The sequence below is a fragment of the Patella vulgata genome, chromosome 5 (genome assembly GCF_932274485.2).
Source record: "Patella vulgata chromosome 5, xgPatVulg1.2, whole genome shotgun sequence".
NCBI classification, from domain to species: Eukaryota; Metazoa; Mollusca; class Gastropoda; family Patellidae; genus Patella; species Patella vulgata.
This window is the reverse complement of record NC_065883.2, coordinates 13,782,476-13,797,287: the sequence shown is the minus strand read 5'-3', so window position 1 is coordinate 13,797,287 and position 14,812 is coordinate 13,782,476. Positions and strand designations below refer to the sequence as shown.

Below are 14,812 nucleotides of genomic sequence, written 5' to 3'. Positions count from 1 at the left end.
GTTCAGAATAGTTGGTAAGCGTAGTACAGGGTGACCCCCCCCCCCATGCCCCCACCAAACAGAACCCATAACAAATTTTATTGAACATGAACCCTACAAACTTCACTCTGTGTACGATCATTCCTGATTGAAGTTTCAGTTATCTGGGTAGCTTTGCATAAAAGTCATGTTCTTTCCAAAATATGCTCCAAATAGCCTCTGTGGCCTTGGAGGCAAATTTACATACGTCGCGCTAAATTGTTAATACTCGAACACTTTCTTTTTTCAGATCATAATGACACTAATCGAACTATATTGCACGAACATATACAACGGAAATAAGTATGTCACCAAAATGTTTTAATGTAACATGTAATAAACTGAACTGTTTGGTCGACAGTGCCGAGGTTGTTTTCTAGGAAAGATTACTAAAAAAAGATTCAAATTTATTTTTCGTATCTCTTTGTTCGGCAAGACATGTTTCTGCCCCGCCTCTTTAGAAAAATCAGATATTCACCCTGATGTTGGAGCGGAGTTTGCAATATGGACCAGTCAGCGCAAATCATTATTGTTATTTATACAAGATATCCCAGACGAATGCACGTGCAACGAATCTAGCTGTTATGTAATCACTAAACTTCAACTGTTATTAGAGCTTATATAAGCTTATACCTGGCTGTGTAAGACACCCTACGTCTTTACTAAGAGGTTAATATTTCATACAATTGTCAGAAACCTAGGTTTTAATCCCCACAAGTTATTATATTGACTTCAGTCCACCCGCGCATTTGGATCACCCGATATCAGGGAACAAATTGTCCAAGCGCAGCGTGTAATACGGGATCAGACCACTAATTATTTTATCTTTGACTGTAATATTAATTCTCGTCTCTCTGTCATGCTCTGATTTTCCCCAAGAATGGCAAATATTCATTGAACGCTTTAAATACAACGGGTACTGTGGTTCAACTTGAAAATAAACGAACTGGGCGTATACTTCTATTTTTCATGTAAATATTCATTAAAACGTGGCAAAAACATTAACGCATTGTCTTCGATTATACACAAATAGAAGTCATCAAAAATCGCCATGCAAAACGGAGAAAGTGAGAGGTAAGAACTCAGGAGGGTGGCCAGGGGAATCTGGAGTTTTTCTGCACACGCCTCTGGAACTGCAGTATGTCTGAGATCACCTCATGTGGAGTGGGCATAAGTAAAGCTATTCTACACGGGTGTTAAAGTAGCTAAGTCTCTAACTCAATATCATCCAAAGTCTTCGACATTGAAAACATGAATTATTTGTCAATTTAAATCAACATTGATGTTTTGATCTTACCGGGAAAAGATGGGCTTCTGATATCCAATATTTAAGACAAAATAGACATTTTACGATTGGTACACGAATCGTGTATCATAATGCGTTTCAGTCCCATTTGTAACAAGGGACTCGAAGAACGAGGCTAGTCATGTCAAACGGTGACACCATTCTTATCTGGAGAGCATGCGCAATAAATATTATGTAGACTGGAATAACCAGACGCTAGAGATTTCCATTCGGTTGAGATTTTTGGCGTATTTCGCCGAACATAAGTTGATCTGAAATTGGAGTAAAAACGGAAACGATTGAATGTAAATCAGTTTATATACATTCATATTACATTACTATATGCGTTGCGACCCATTTGTGTCAAATTTCCAGGTCCCAAATATTAGCGATTTAGCCCGTAAAGCTATCCAGGGATGCGCTTGCCATGGATTTTGCATGCTGAACAAGATCACGTGGGGGGGGGGCACAAAACGCATATTTTTTATCGTTGGTTGGGGGATGGGGGATGTGGTGCTGTGTGAAACATGCTAGAGTCGATTTGCAGCAATGAGTCAGGTATTTGGCACGGTGTATGATTATCTAATGAAGAGAAGATCAGTATATGGAAATAGCATTGAAAACCGCACTGAAACCACGCAATTGACTACACAGTTAATTTTTGGTGATATTTGGTGGTCTGGTTCCAAATATGCATCGCAAATTGTGATCCAAGGGAAATAACTCTTAAATAAATATATTTGGCGGGAGTTTAAACGCGCTGAATGTGATTCTACAAAGAGGGCGCATAGTAAACAATCAAGGGACCAACTCCATACTGAGTATTATTCAAACCGAAATTGGTTGGGGATTAAGACGCCGTCATGGCAGAATTCCGACTCTTTTATTTAGGTGATATATCAGAGAAACCGGTGGAATTATCAGCGTGAGTCTTATTTTTGAAATTTTACATTTTTGTAACCTTATTGCCTTATTCAAATTTTATGGGATTTTTCGTGGTTTTGCTTACCGAATCGTACTGATATTTTTTTTCTCACAAATGTCAAATGATTTGTAGATTTTTAAGGATATGACTATCAAATCAATATGCTCTTGTCTTTTTCTTGAAGTAAATATGTACAAAGTCAAATTAGATTAAGAACGACCTTTCACTTCAGTTGTGGGAATTGGGGCGAAACCCCAATCTATGTAAATGTTTGACTTGGTAAGTCGTGTACTTTGGATGAGCTGTACTTATTGAATATATTGCTGATCAATTTGGTGTATCGATATATACCAGTCAACACAGGTACGAAATGAAATGAAATGGGGTTTAACGCCCTACTGAACTGCTCCTAAACTGGGCTAATACTCATACTGGAATTGTTTAACCATACTGGTATGTGATCACCAACTGGGAGTTGACCAGGTATTTTGAAGTATTATTATTACACATGTTACTTTTTTCCATTTCAGTAATTTCAGATGCTCGAGCTTTTAATAGCCTATGACTATTGGCAGTTGCACCCTTTTTGTAGGCATATAATGGAGAGCCACTCAGATACAAGTTATATTTATAGAACAGCTTTCATGAGTTAACAAGTTTAACCACCCCGGCCATGAGGCCAAGGTGTTAAACCTTTTCATGAATAAAGCAGGCTATTAGTGTTATTAGTATTAATGCTTGTAACATTGACACCGGCTCAACATGCTTGTTGTTATTGCACAGAAAACACACCCCCACTTCTCTGTATGAATTCTACTTAAACTGGCATTTAACCAGCAAAAGTGCGCAACAACATTGAAAATGTCTAGTTATTGTGCAGTTAAGCTCTGACAGCTCCGTTCAGCATACACTAGAGCCACATTCCCCATCCATTATTTATTGGTTATTTATTACATGTAATATCAAATTAAATCCCAGAGTTTTCTCATCAATTTAATGTTATCTTTGATCTTTCAGTGCTGATGATGGAAGCAGTTTTTCTACTGACATCAACTTGCCAACAGAACAGATATTATTATTTGCTCTAGGAAAATGGCCAGAAGTCTGTGATAAACCTTTTGAAGTTTCTGTTTCTGTTGAAGAGGAAATTAATTTGTTGTTAGGTTCAATCTCGGAAAACAATAGGTAGATTCACTTTTAATTAATTTCTATTTTCAACAATACCATTTTAAATTCCTATTTACGAAGTAATTAAAACACAGTTTGGCTGTCAAAATTAAGATATGAACTGTTGTATATAACAAAAAGCTTGGAAATAAGTCATCTTTCACAGACAATGTCAGGCACTAATTCAGGTGTTGTCAGACACAGTTCCTCTGGTGCATGTCATATTGTCAATTTGGAGATTTGATATTGACATTTTTTGATAAAATGTTCAAGATGTGAAGTACAACAGTTTGTCAGGATCATGTAAAATCATTACTTCCAGGTCTCATGACAAAATATCAATTTGCTTTTGATTCTTTTTCGTTCCTTTATATTTTCTACTTTTACATGTAGATAACAGTTAAGTCTAACAATATTTTTAAATCTGTGAGTTCAATTTACCCAACCTTTCCGGCTACCATTAGACTTCAAAGAGAACTGATAGTGTAAGCAGAGCAAAAATTGCTTAATAAATTTTGAATCAAATTTTAATTAGATTTAAAAATTATTCTGAACTTTGTCCTGCATTGACCAATTTTTTTTGACTGGGCTTTAAATTAAAAAAAACCCTGTAAATCTTTGACAGCATTTTCTTTGACAGAATTTATATATTATAATAATTGAATTTCAGGTGTATTATTTGGGAGAAACGTGATGGTATTGAATTGTCAACAAGTAAAAGTGGTAAACTAGCTAGACTAGTTGTTGATACACCACAGTTAACGTATAACGTACCAGTCATAGAAGAAATATCAGAAATGGAGCAAACTGAAGAAGAATTTGACAATATACAAGCAGAAATGGAAAATACTCCACAGGTACTACAAGCAGAATTTCATATAATATTATACATACCTTGTATACGGTATTTTTCGGGGTATGAGTCGATACTTTTTTCCGCTGAAGTCCGACCTTCGTCTTATACTCCACTTCAGACTTATATACGGATGAAAGTAAAAAAAAAAAGTAACATCTTGAAGAAAAAATTTCTTCACTAACCGTCGCTCGATACGGTAATAGATTGCTACCGTGGATTTGAAAAACATTTGTCTTATATAATGCTTCGACTTATACATGTATATGGAGGGAGGTTGGAAAAACAGTAAAATATGACAATTCGACTTATACCCAACATTGACTTATACCCTGTAAAATATGACAGTTAAAAATGTCATGTAATCTTTAACTTTGCTGTGTAAGTGGGTTGGTGGTCAAGTGTTTTAATCCTACAGTTGTATGTGGTGTCACATACCTGCCTAACCTTGTGGGTTCACACTTGGTTATTCAGTTTTCTAAATTAACAAAGGATGCATATGAACAACAGCCCAATCAATCAGGCCTTGGAGTATGCTATCAATATAAATATCTTGGAAGAGTTCAATAGGAACCCCAGCTTGATGGCTAGTTGGTGCTTAATTTCTGCTTTCAAAACAAAATTTTCTGGGGAGCCCCCCACCCCACCCCTAGTTAAAACTCGTGCCTTTGCCCCCTTAACCTTGGACTTTGCCCCAGCTTTGCCCCTCCAACCACCGACGGCTGGCGCCGCCACTGCTTAAAGGCTTATAATTATCAATTTTTCATTGAATTCGGTAATATTAATAGAAATGATTTATGTTTTCAGTTGTTAGACACTCCATCTCCTCTTCCTAAAAAAGGTAAACAAAGAAAACGAAACAGAGATGGTACAGAAAAAACACCCAACGGTCCCACACCACAGAAATCTAAATCTACAACAAGAATGAGGGCATTGAAAAAAGAATTTAAAACACTCAGTAAAACCCCAAAGAAAAGTAAAACCCCTAAAAAGGTTTTAACTGAAAGTGCTAATGAAGAAAACTCGAGTTCAGGTCAAAGATTATCGTATTGTAAAGATGTAACAAGTCGATGTAAGTCAATCATATAGTTTTTGTACGCCCACACTGAAATGTAGTTATGTATTGTAGTCACCCCTTTCCATTAATATTAACTGACTTTAAATTCATACGCATTGTTTAAGGTCATGATACAAAGAAACCTATTGATTTTCAATGATTTCCAAAAACTTGTTGCCAGATTTCTGATAATTGCTTTATAGGTTGTTTCTCTCTTTATAGAATTCTTAGTGCCTTGTAAATGCTTTCATTACCAACAAAAGAAAAAAATATGTGATAACCCTTGTTGACTGAATGGGCATGGGCATGGGCATATGTTTCGTTGTCTGGCAACTATCTTTATTTTGATTTATTGCCTTTAAGTCTGTCTTTGTCTACTGGTTGCCTTTAAAATGATTGTCATAAATTATCATCCATAGTTTTGACCTTTTTATATGCTCATAATTTAATGCGATCTTATGTTTTGATGAGGTGATGATGATCTATACCTAACCGCACGATTGTGAGTGGATGATATTGTGTTGATGTGCAGCTCTGGTTTGAATCAAGAAAGATAAAATAATGTTAAGGCAACACAAATAAAATAAGTTGTTTCTCGGGCACCGCCCGCACGCAAAATTGGTTGCGCGTGCGGCCTATTTATTAGTCTTGATGAAAAATAAAAAAATATGTAACGCCCGCCCGAACATCGATAAGCAAGTCATAAAAAGAATATGCCGCATGTATCTACATGCCCCATACGTGAATATCCATTCAAATGTATTAAACTGATTCAGATGTAAACGCTCATTTACGGGTCATTTTTCTAGATATCGAAAGAACCTCCATTTTTGTATCACATGATTTTAATTACCTCCCCTTGTGAACTAGAATTTGATTCGTGTTAAACACCGAAAGTCATTGACAACAATGCATTGTATTTCAATCATTCGATCTTAATCGGCTCATTATTGCCGGCTTCAGTCGGTCCATGTTTGAAAAAATCCTACTTATAAAACAATGAATCGTAGAACAGGTTAATTATTATAACTTGTGGCTACGAATACGATACGATGATAGTCACCATACCTTAGTCAGAATCTGGGTCAATAGCACATTTAACGGTAGTTTTGATAATCCGGAAAATAATAATTGGATTACACATTTGATGGTTTTACTGACCAGTTGTTAGTTAAATTTAAATAGTCATTCGATATAAACCCCAGATAGAACACCGAATATCCTGAGAAACACACCGAATATCCTGAGAAACAGTCATTTCCCGAATCCCGATGACACGTGACATGCATTGGTTGGAATTAGGTCAATCATTATAAACCAGCGATACTAGATTTAGATCGAAGTGTCGTTTACCGTGATGATTATTTTTGATACACATGCTGACAGAGGCTTACCCTTTAAAATATTGTCGTTATTATGGACGGCTATTAATAGTCGTACGGAATTTTATTTTAAACCAATTTCAATTATGGTTGTCACCATTACCATTAGTAAGCTACATTACGTGAATTAAATATGGAAAATTATTTTCCTTACAGTCAGTGTTCAGTGTTTGAGTAGACTTGATTTTTGGGTTTATGTTCTAAGTATGTATAATATATAACTGAAAGCAAAACTGTAGAAAAGTAATGACTTTCTCATTAAAAAAAAAAAAAAAATACAAGGCCGCCCTCCCGCCCCAACAATTTTCAACAATAGCCAAATTTTATTTTGCACCATCCTCTAGCCAGAAATGAGGTAAAAAAAAAAAATAAACCGCCCTCCCTCCCTACAGTTTCAGCTGTCAGTTGCCCGAGAAACAAGACATTTATTTTGTGTAGCCTAATATATTGATAATGTTTTAGGTGAAAATCCCACCAATAGATGGGGACATACTATGTGTATGGTTCATAATAATAAAGCTATTTTGATTGGTGGACAGGGTGACAAACAACAACTGAGTAGAGATTCTGTGTGGTCACTTTCACCAGGTAAGTAAAAAAATTTCTCTTAAAAATATTTTGTATGTCAATTTCACCAAGTATGTCAAGGTCACTATTCTAATACTGTAATCAATGTGATATGACCAATCAGAGAGCTGGATATATAGACGTTGAAATCTGGCCGTTTATTATTCTAGAAAGTTCAATTATTTAAAAAAAAAATAGAAGCTCTAAATTAAATATGAATATTTTAAAGTTGTAATGTTACTTGGGTAATCACCATGGGTTGTAGTCGTCCAAGAGAAGGGTTAGATACTTTACACCATTCTTTTGATGATAAACTTCATATTCAGCGATTTTTTTTATTCTTCCAGATTCCTTTAAGACTTTTATAAAACAACCTTATGTATAAATGATGAAAACCAGATAAAATTGATTTCCCTGGTCATTAAATTTAATAGGGAGAGAGAGAAATAGGGTTTAATGTGTTCTCAACAAACATGGGTATTTCGGGTCTAACTTCTGGTTGAATTTTATTTCAATAATACACTTGCCCGTAGGGTTCTTTAGCAGTACGAGGAAACCATTGGGCTTGGATGAAACCCACAATGTTATACAGGCAAACCTACTCTTTGTAACATAAAACCTTGGGATCAAAACCACTCCACTTGACTCAATGACAGACCTTATGATCTGAAGCACTCGGCCATCCCCTTAAATTTAATGTGGGGTTGATTTTTTTTTATCAGATACAAGAAAATGGAATGAAGAAGATCTGAAGTCTGATAATCAGAAACCAGAATATAGAATGGGTCATTCTGCTATCTATGATCCAATGGTTCGATGTATTTATATCTATGGTGGTTCGAAAAATCTGAAATGGTTTAAAGATGTTCATTCGTTAGATGTTGATGAATGGAAATGGCAGTTAGTTAAGGTATTATTCACGCTAATATGGTTTGAGGCTGTGGCTAAGAGCTAGAATTTGCACCAGTATTTCAGCTCTTAACCCATAAAAAGGATGTATCCTTAAAATATTTTAGTTTGATGTTTCGTGAATAAGGCTTCGGGGAAAGCTTGACTGACATCAGTTGTCACATTAATTGAACACATACGAGTCCCAGGGGCGAATGGTTTATTCCAATAATTGCTTGTGCATAGGGGTCTTTAGCATAATATGTTAGTCCCAAAATGACCTAGTTTATATATCTCTCCCTCCAATCTGTGGAACCATTATATATATATATATATAACTATAAATGTATATTGCAGGCAAACGGTAAAGCACCAACGCGAGCATATCACAGTGCAACATTATATCGACATGAAGTGTGGATATTTGGTGGTGTTTATCCACGACCTGATCCTAATCCTGACGGCTGTAGTAATGATGTACATATATTTAGTCCAGTAATGGAGAATTGGTATGCACCTTTAATCACAGGAACTAAACCAGCTCCAAGATCAGGGTACGTTTTTATAGTGTAATTTTTAAAAAAAATCAGATAAAGAAGTTTAGAATTGAAATTAAAAATTTAATCGAAATCATGTCTTTTACTTGTATCAAACCATCATACCATTCATGCTTCGGAAGTTCCAAATATCCTAAATTATAAATATATAAATTTGAATAGGAATAAAGACTAGTGTTTCTGACTTGGTCGATGTAACCTCTTCATATGGCTTGTGTGTAGTCCTTTAGACTGTCCTGAAAACTCTAGGTCTAATGTACGTGTTAGCACTAGCAGTGCATGTTAAATATCGCTCTGTTGTTAAAATAATTATAATACCTAATAATCATATTATTATGCTGGAATTCCGACCAAGTTGTTGCTCATGGGCGCTGAAGATAATTCTGTGCCAAGTTGGCATACTATCTGATAAATTTTATTGCTATGACATAGTAACATGATAGTAGAATATTTGGTTTAATGTTGATTATTAGTATATACAACTTATTCTGTTATGGTATATTATAAATTGACCAGGAGTATATACAACTAATTTAGTTATATGTAGATGTACAGTTCACTCTGTCACATCCGACATCGCATGGGATCGTTACAATATGTAGCATTACACAGAATACCCAGTTTTCTCAAAACCAGATTTTTGGTACTTCGAAAACCAGGAAGTATTATTATAATGTAGCTTTGAACATAGAACTTCGCATAACCAGAATGTTATTCCCTTTAAAAATGATAAACCTTTCTGTACATTCAAAATTTTTTGTCCCCCGCCTTTCGAAGAAAGCAGGGGACTATTAAAATGGGTTCGTCCGTCTGTCTGTCTGTCCGTCTGTCTGTCTGTCCGTCCGTCTGTCTGTCCGTCACACTTTTTGGGACACAATAACTCTCTTCCTAATTGAGCTAGAATGTTCAAACTTGGTGTATGTGTTTATTAGGTCAATGCCTTGATGGAGTTCGAAGATGAGCATTTTCCGCTTCGGGTAAGCAGAGATAAGCAATTTGATTGGTTGATGCTTTGGGACACGATAACTCTCTTCCTAATTGGGCTAGAATGTTCAAACTTGGTGTATGTGTTGATTAGGTCAATGCCTTGATGGAGTTCGAAGATGAGCATTTTCCGCTTAGGGTAAGCAGAGATAAGCAATTTGATTGGTTGATGCTTTGGGACACGATAACTTTTAATTGAGCTAGAATGTTCAAACTTGGTGTATGTGTTTATTAGGTCAATGCCTTGATGGAGTTCGAAGATGAGCATTTTCCGCTTAGGGTAAGCAGAGATAAGCAATTTGATTGGTTGATACTTTGGGGCACGATAACTCTCTTCCTAATTGAGCTAGAATGTTCAAACTTGGTGTATGTGTTGATTAGGTCAATGCCTTGATGGAGTTCGAAGATGAGCATTTTCCGCTTAGGGTAAGCAGAGATAAGCAATTTGATTGGTTGATGCTTTGGGACACGATAACTTTAGTTCTAATTAAGTGAGATTGATGAAACTTGGTGTATAGATTTATTATATGAATACCTTAACTAAGTTCGATAATGAACATTTTTTGCTGAGGGTAAGCAGAGTGATAAGCAATTTGATTGGTAGAAACTTTGGAACACAATAACTCTCCTTCTAATTGAGGTAGAATGTTCAAACTTGGCATAGGTGTCTATTAGGTGAATGTTTAAACTTGATGTATATGTAGATGTTCATTAGGTGAATGTCTTGACTGAGTTCAATAATTAACATTTCGAGCTGAAGCTAAGCAGAGCTAATCGATTTCATTTGTCGATGGTTTGGGACAAGATAATCTTGATTCTATCTGATAGAGAGTGATGAAACTTAGTGAAAAAAATAAATGTGCGATTAATTAATATGTGTCATCTATTTATTTTGCAATTTCGGCGGGGGACATCAGCCTCACTGTTGGCTTGTTTACATTAATTTTTATTTCATTTAACATGCATAGGCATTTTGAATAGGTCAAGTCTGTCGTTAATTTATCTTATTCGCCGTCTTCAGTTGATCGCACTCTTGTCTTTGCAATGACGTGTTCATTGATAATGGGTGTACTCGATTGAACGTTCCGGCATTGAATTCTCTCAATCTCAAAAATAGTGACAATCGAGTGAACATGGGTACTTCGGGCTACAACGCATGCGTCGACTGGATATATAAATATCTCATCCAAGCATGCAGCCGAAACCTGTTCGTCGTGTTTACTTACGTCACAATTCTACTCACACCACCTCCGTCAGGACTGACAGAACTGTGACAGGACTGAATTCCGTGTCACTCGATTGCAATTCGGGACGTTCTGGACTGTGACTCGAGCATCCCAGGTTGTCGTCACACGGTTCGAAGAGATCCGTAGGGTGACCAAACTTATAGGTTATTCAGGTTCAATCGGCATGCGCAACGAATGTTTCCAACAGGTGCTAGGAATATTTTTACGACTGTGAATTCGGGGGAAAATTCGAGGATATTCTTGAGTATTTGTCACAACTGTCGTACAAAAGATTAAAATTATCAAAGTAGTCACCAAAGACCCACGGTAGCGAGTTTTAATCTCACAGATAATTGATTGGTGATTGCTTGTTAATCTTTTGTGGCTTCACACCCATCCAGTTTTAATCTCACGGATAATTGATCGGTAAGTGTTTGCTTCACACCCACCGATTGAAGGCCGGATTATACAGTGTCGATTCAATGGAAATCGTATCACGGGACGGCTGATTGATGTCGTAATCCGGAACGTACAGAGGTTGAATTACCCAGAGATTTTTGGGTTGAAGTAATAAGGAAATAAATCGGGACATGAAAATGGTGTCGGATGTAACAGAGTGCTGGAGTGATCAGAGGTCGGATGTGACAGAGTGCACTGTATATTATAAATTGATCAGGAGTATATACAACTAATTCAGTTATATGTAGATGTATATAATTTATTTATGTTGTGTTTTAGCCATTCAGCTACATTATTAAAAGATCAGTTGGTCGTATTTGGTGGCTGGGATTATCCAATTGTATTTAATGATTTACATATTCTTGATATGAGTAAGTAATTTAAATATTTAATAGTTTATATATCATTTCTGTTACATTCAATCCATACCATTAAAACAAAATGTTCTGAGAAATCCCTATTGACAATTCAATTTTTGATTAAAATAAACTTCGGTAAAAATTTGTTTGGTTCAGTGCTAGTTTGGTTAAAGTTTCTCACATCTGAACAAAATAAACCTTCATAACTTAACATTTCCTTATATAGTAACTTGCTATTATATATGAACATATATACATTAAATATATTTTTCTATTTTAGCTACTTGTGATTGGTCAAAACCAGATGTCAAAGGTAAATCACCAAAGCCTCGCAGGTAAGCTTAAAAGAATAATTGGTAAATATGGACTTTAGTATTTGTACTGGCAACTTTTTATTGAATAAAAAGTTAGATAACATGACAGTGAAGAGTGGCCTGAGCCCATTATAAATATTTTCACTATTGATTGTTTCAAAGTTTTAAATGAATTCCTCAACAGCTTTAATAAATATAAACATGACTGAATTTGGATAGACTTCTGTTCAGCAGAACTGTCTTATATGGTTTCAAAAGGATGTCTCAGGAGCTGGAATGTAAAGTGGTTAAAAGGTTTCCATGTACATTTGCATTTCAGTCATATTTCCAGTCTTAACAGGCTGGCAGCAGAACTTATCGGCTGGTCAGTTTTACATGCCTTGATATTAGATTTTCATAGAATTACATCTAAAAAACAGCACAATATAATATTATACTTTCATATGTAAATACACTTAAAACTTAATATTAAATTCTGGATAATGCTAAAATAAAATAAATATATGATATAATTTTATATTTTAGCTGGCATAGTTCTTGTGCTTTAAGTTGTGGAAATCGTATATTAATACATGGTGGATATGATGGTAATGATGCCTTAGATGATTCCAGTATTTTTAATTTGGGTAAGTAGTTATTTGCTCATCAAAATTTTAATAAGACAATATTAGTCTTGAATGTAATATCTTGGGGAACGTTAGTTATTTGCCCATGAGAATTTTAATAATGGACAATATTAGTCTTTAATGTAATACCTTGGGGGCCGTTAGTTATTTGCTCATGAAAATTTTTATAATGGACAACATTGGTCTTAGTTGAATGTAATATCTTGGGGAACCCCCCTGCTCTTTATTTTAATATTGAATCTCTTTATTTCAGATACATTAACATGGACCTGTATAAAATTAGAATCATCTCCGTCTGCCAGAGCAGGTCATGTAGCACTATGTTTACCATATTCACATGAAAATCAACAAGAGGATGAAATACTGGTATTTGGTGGTGGGGATAATGATGGATCGTTTTTCAATGATCTCTATAGTTTTAACTTACCTTTTAATCCAATTACTGATCAATAAATGATAGTCACCAGTAATTTATGTCATCCATTAAAAAAATGTTTGTTTCCTTAGTGACAACCTGTTTTAGGTGCATGGATATTTGGGTTTATGAGCTCACCAGTCAAGTCTATTTTTAAGATTTAAATGTTTTGGTTGATTTTGGATAATCTGCACAGTTTAATATTCATTATTTATTTTTAATTACAAAGTGACTTGTATATATACAAAACCCTAAATCTTTGAAACTGGCATTGAAAAGTTCAAAGACTGTAAGGAGAGATATTCGATGGTGTCTGTTGAATACAGGAAACAGACATTTTATTTATGGCCCTGTGAAATTATAAAAATTGTTGTACATTCATTTATGGCATTATTATTCTTGTTTGTTAACCATTGTTTTAGATATGAATCGGGGTCAATCATAATTTTTAACCATTTAAATAGTATCATGTCTTTTAAAAAATACAGGTTTTTGTACATTTTTAGAAATATTGTTTCAGCCTTTTACTAATTATTTATAGAAAATACTGGTAATTAAACTCTTTTATAATAGTTATGGTATTCAGATATTGAACACAAGAACTGGGTAAGTTGGTATAATCTTCCAAAAGATGAGAACATGTCTGCAATTGCTTGTTTTTGAGGCAAACTATCAGGCGATATCGGTTGATAAGAGTGGTCTAACTTATGCATTTTAGATCATATGGTTGTTATTGAGTCCATGTGAAGAGGAGTAGGGGGTTGTGTGCTCAACCTTGTGGGTTTTATGTCCTCCCACATCTAAAGACCCCCTACATACAAGCGAATTATTGAAATAAAATTGCACCACATGTTTGTCCCAAAATGACTTCTTTGTATCAAGTGGAGGTTAAGAATACTAAATCAGTGTAGTCCAAAAAATAAGGTTAACTGCGGATTTTTTCAAGCCCGGTTTACATTTCGTGACCTTTGATAATCTGCAGTTGGCCATAATTTTTAGATCTAAGCCTAAATCTGCATCTTCATGGTGGCCGCTGCTAAAGCAGTGGACACATTAGCCGAACCAATCGGCGCCGATTTTTATTCGGCCGAATGGGTGGACACACTAGCCGAATGCTTTGCCCGATTCAACCTGTCGATTGCATCACCTTTCACGTCACATGATTAAACATGGCGGCGTCTATGTCTTCAATCTATCACTTGACTTCTCGGTATGAGTGGTGATTGGCTAATGAATTCTATATTCGGCCGAATGCTTCGGCGAAGCGGACACACCAGGCGAATATAATTCGGCCGAATATATCAAACCTGTTTGATTCGGGCAAATCATTCGGCCGAATGACAGTGGACACACTAGGCGAATTTCGACGCCGATTGATTCGGCCGAATCATTCGGCTAGTGTGTCCACCGCTTAACCACAATGTGACAGTTTAATTATAAACAAGCCAATAGCTGATATCCCCAAACTCAATTCCGTAAGTAGATGACACTCATTAATTTTATGCACATTTATCTTTTCATAAGCATTTAGCAATCAAATTGCTTATCACTCTGTTTAACCTGAGCAGGTGTCCCAAAAGATGTGACTTACAGAGAGACAAACTCATTTTAATAGTCCTTTCATTTCATCTGGGCTAATAAAAGATGCAGTTTGCTGGGAAGGATATTTTCTGTGGCACTACAGCCTACTTGCAAATCAAATGTCAGTGTATACACAGGACCTAATTTTT

General features: G+C 35.5%; 1 protein-coding gene across 1 annotated transcript; it reads left to right on the top strand.

Annotated features, from left to right (window-relative positions):
* Positions 1-1,825: 1,825 nt before the first annotated feature.
* Positions 1,826-13,654, top strand: LOC126821078 (rab9 effector protein with kelch motifs). Its single transcript, XM_050549385.1, has 11 exons — positions 1,826-2,228; positions 3,246-3,413; positions 4,066-4,252; positions 5,056-5,320; positions 7,150-7,275; positions 7,977-8,164; positions 8,500-8,696; positions 11,648-11,739; positions 12,008-12,062; positions 12,567-12,667; positions 12,921-13,654. Exons 1-11 carry the CDS (start codon positions 2,167-2,169, stop codon positions 13,118-13,120), a joined length of 1,641 nt encoding a protein of 546 aa, XP_050405342.1. The 5' UTR covers positions 1,826-2,166; the 3' UTR covers positions 13,121-13,654.
* The last annotated feature ends 1,158 nt before the right edge of the window (positions 13,655-14,812 follow it).

Excerpts from the sequence above, each read along its gene's own strand:
- LOC126821078 (XM_050549385.1), top strand. The coding sequence starts at position 2,167 with ATGGCAGAATTCCGACTCTTTTATTTAGGTGATATATCAGAGAAACCG. Across the intron at positions 11,740-12,007 it reads TTTACATATTCTTGATATGA|CTACTTGTGATTGGTCAAAA; the intron begins GTAAGTAATTTA and ends TTTCTATTTTAG. Across the intron at positions 12,668-12,920 it reads TTCCAGTATTTTTAATTTGG|ATACATTAACATGGACCTGT; the intron begins GTAAGTAGTTAT and ends TCTTTATTTCAG.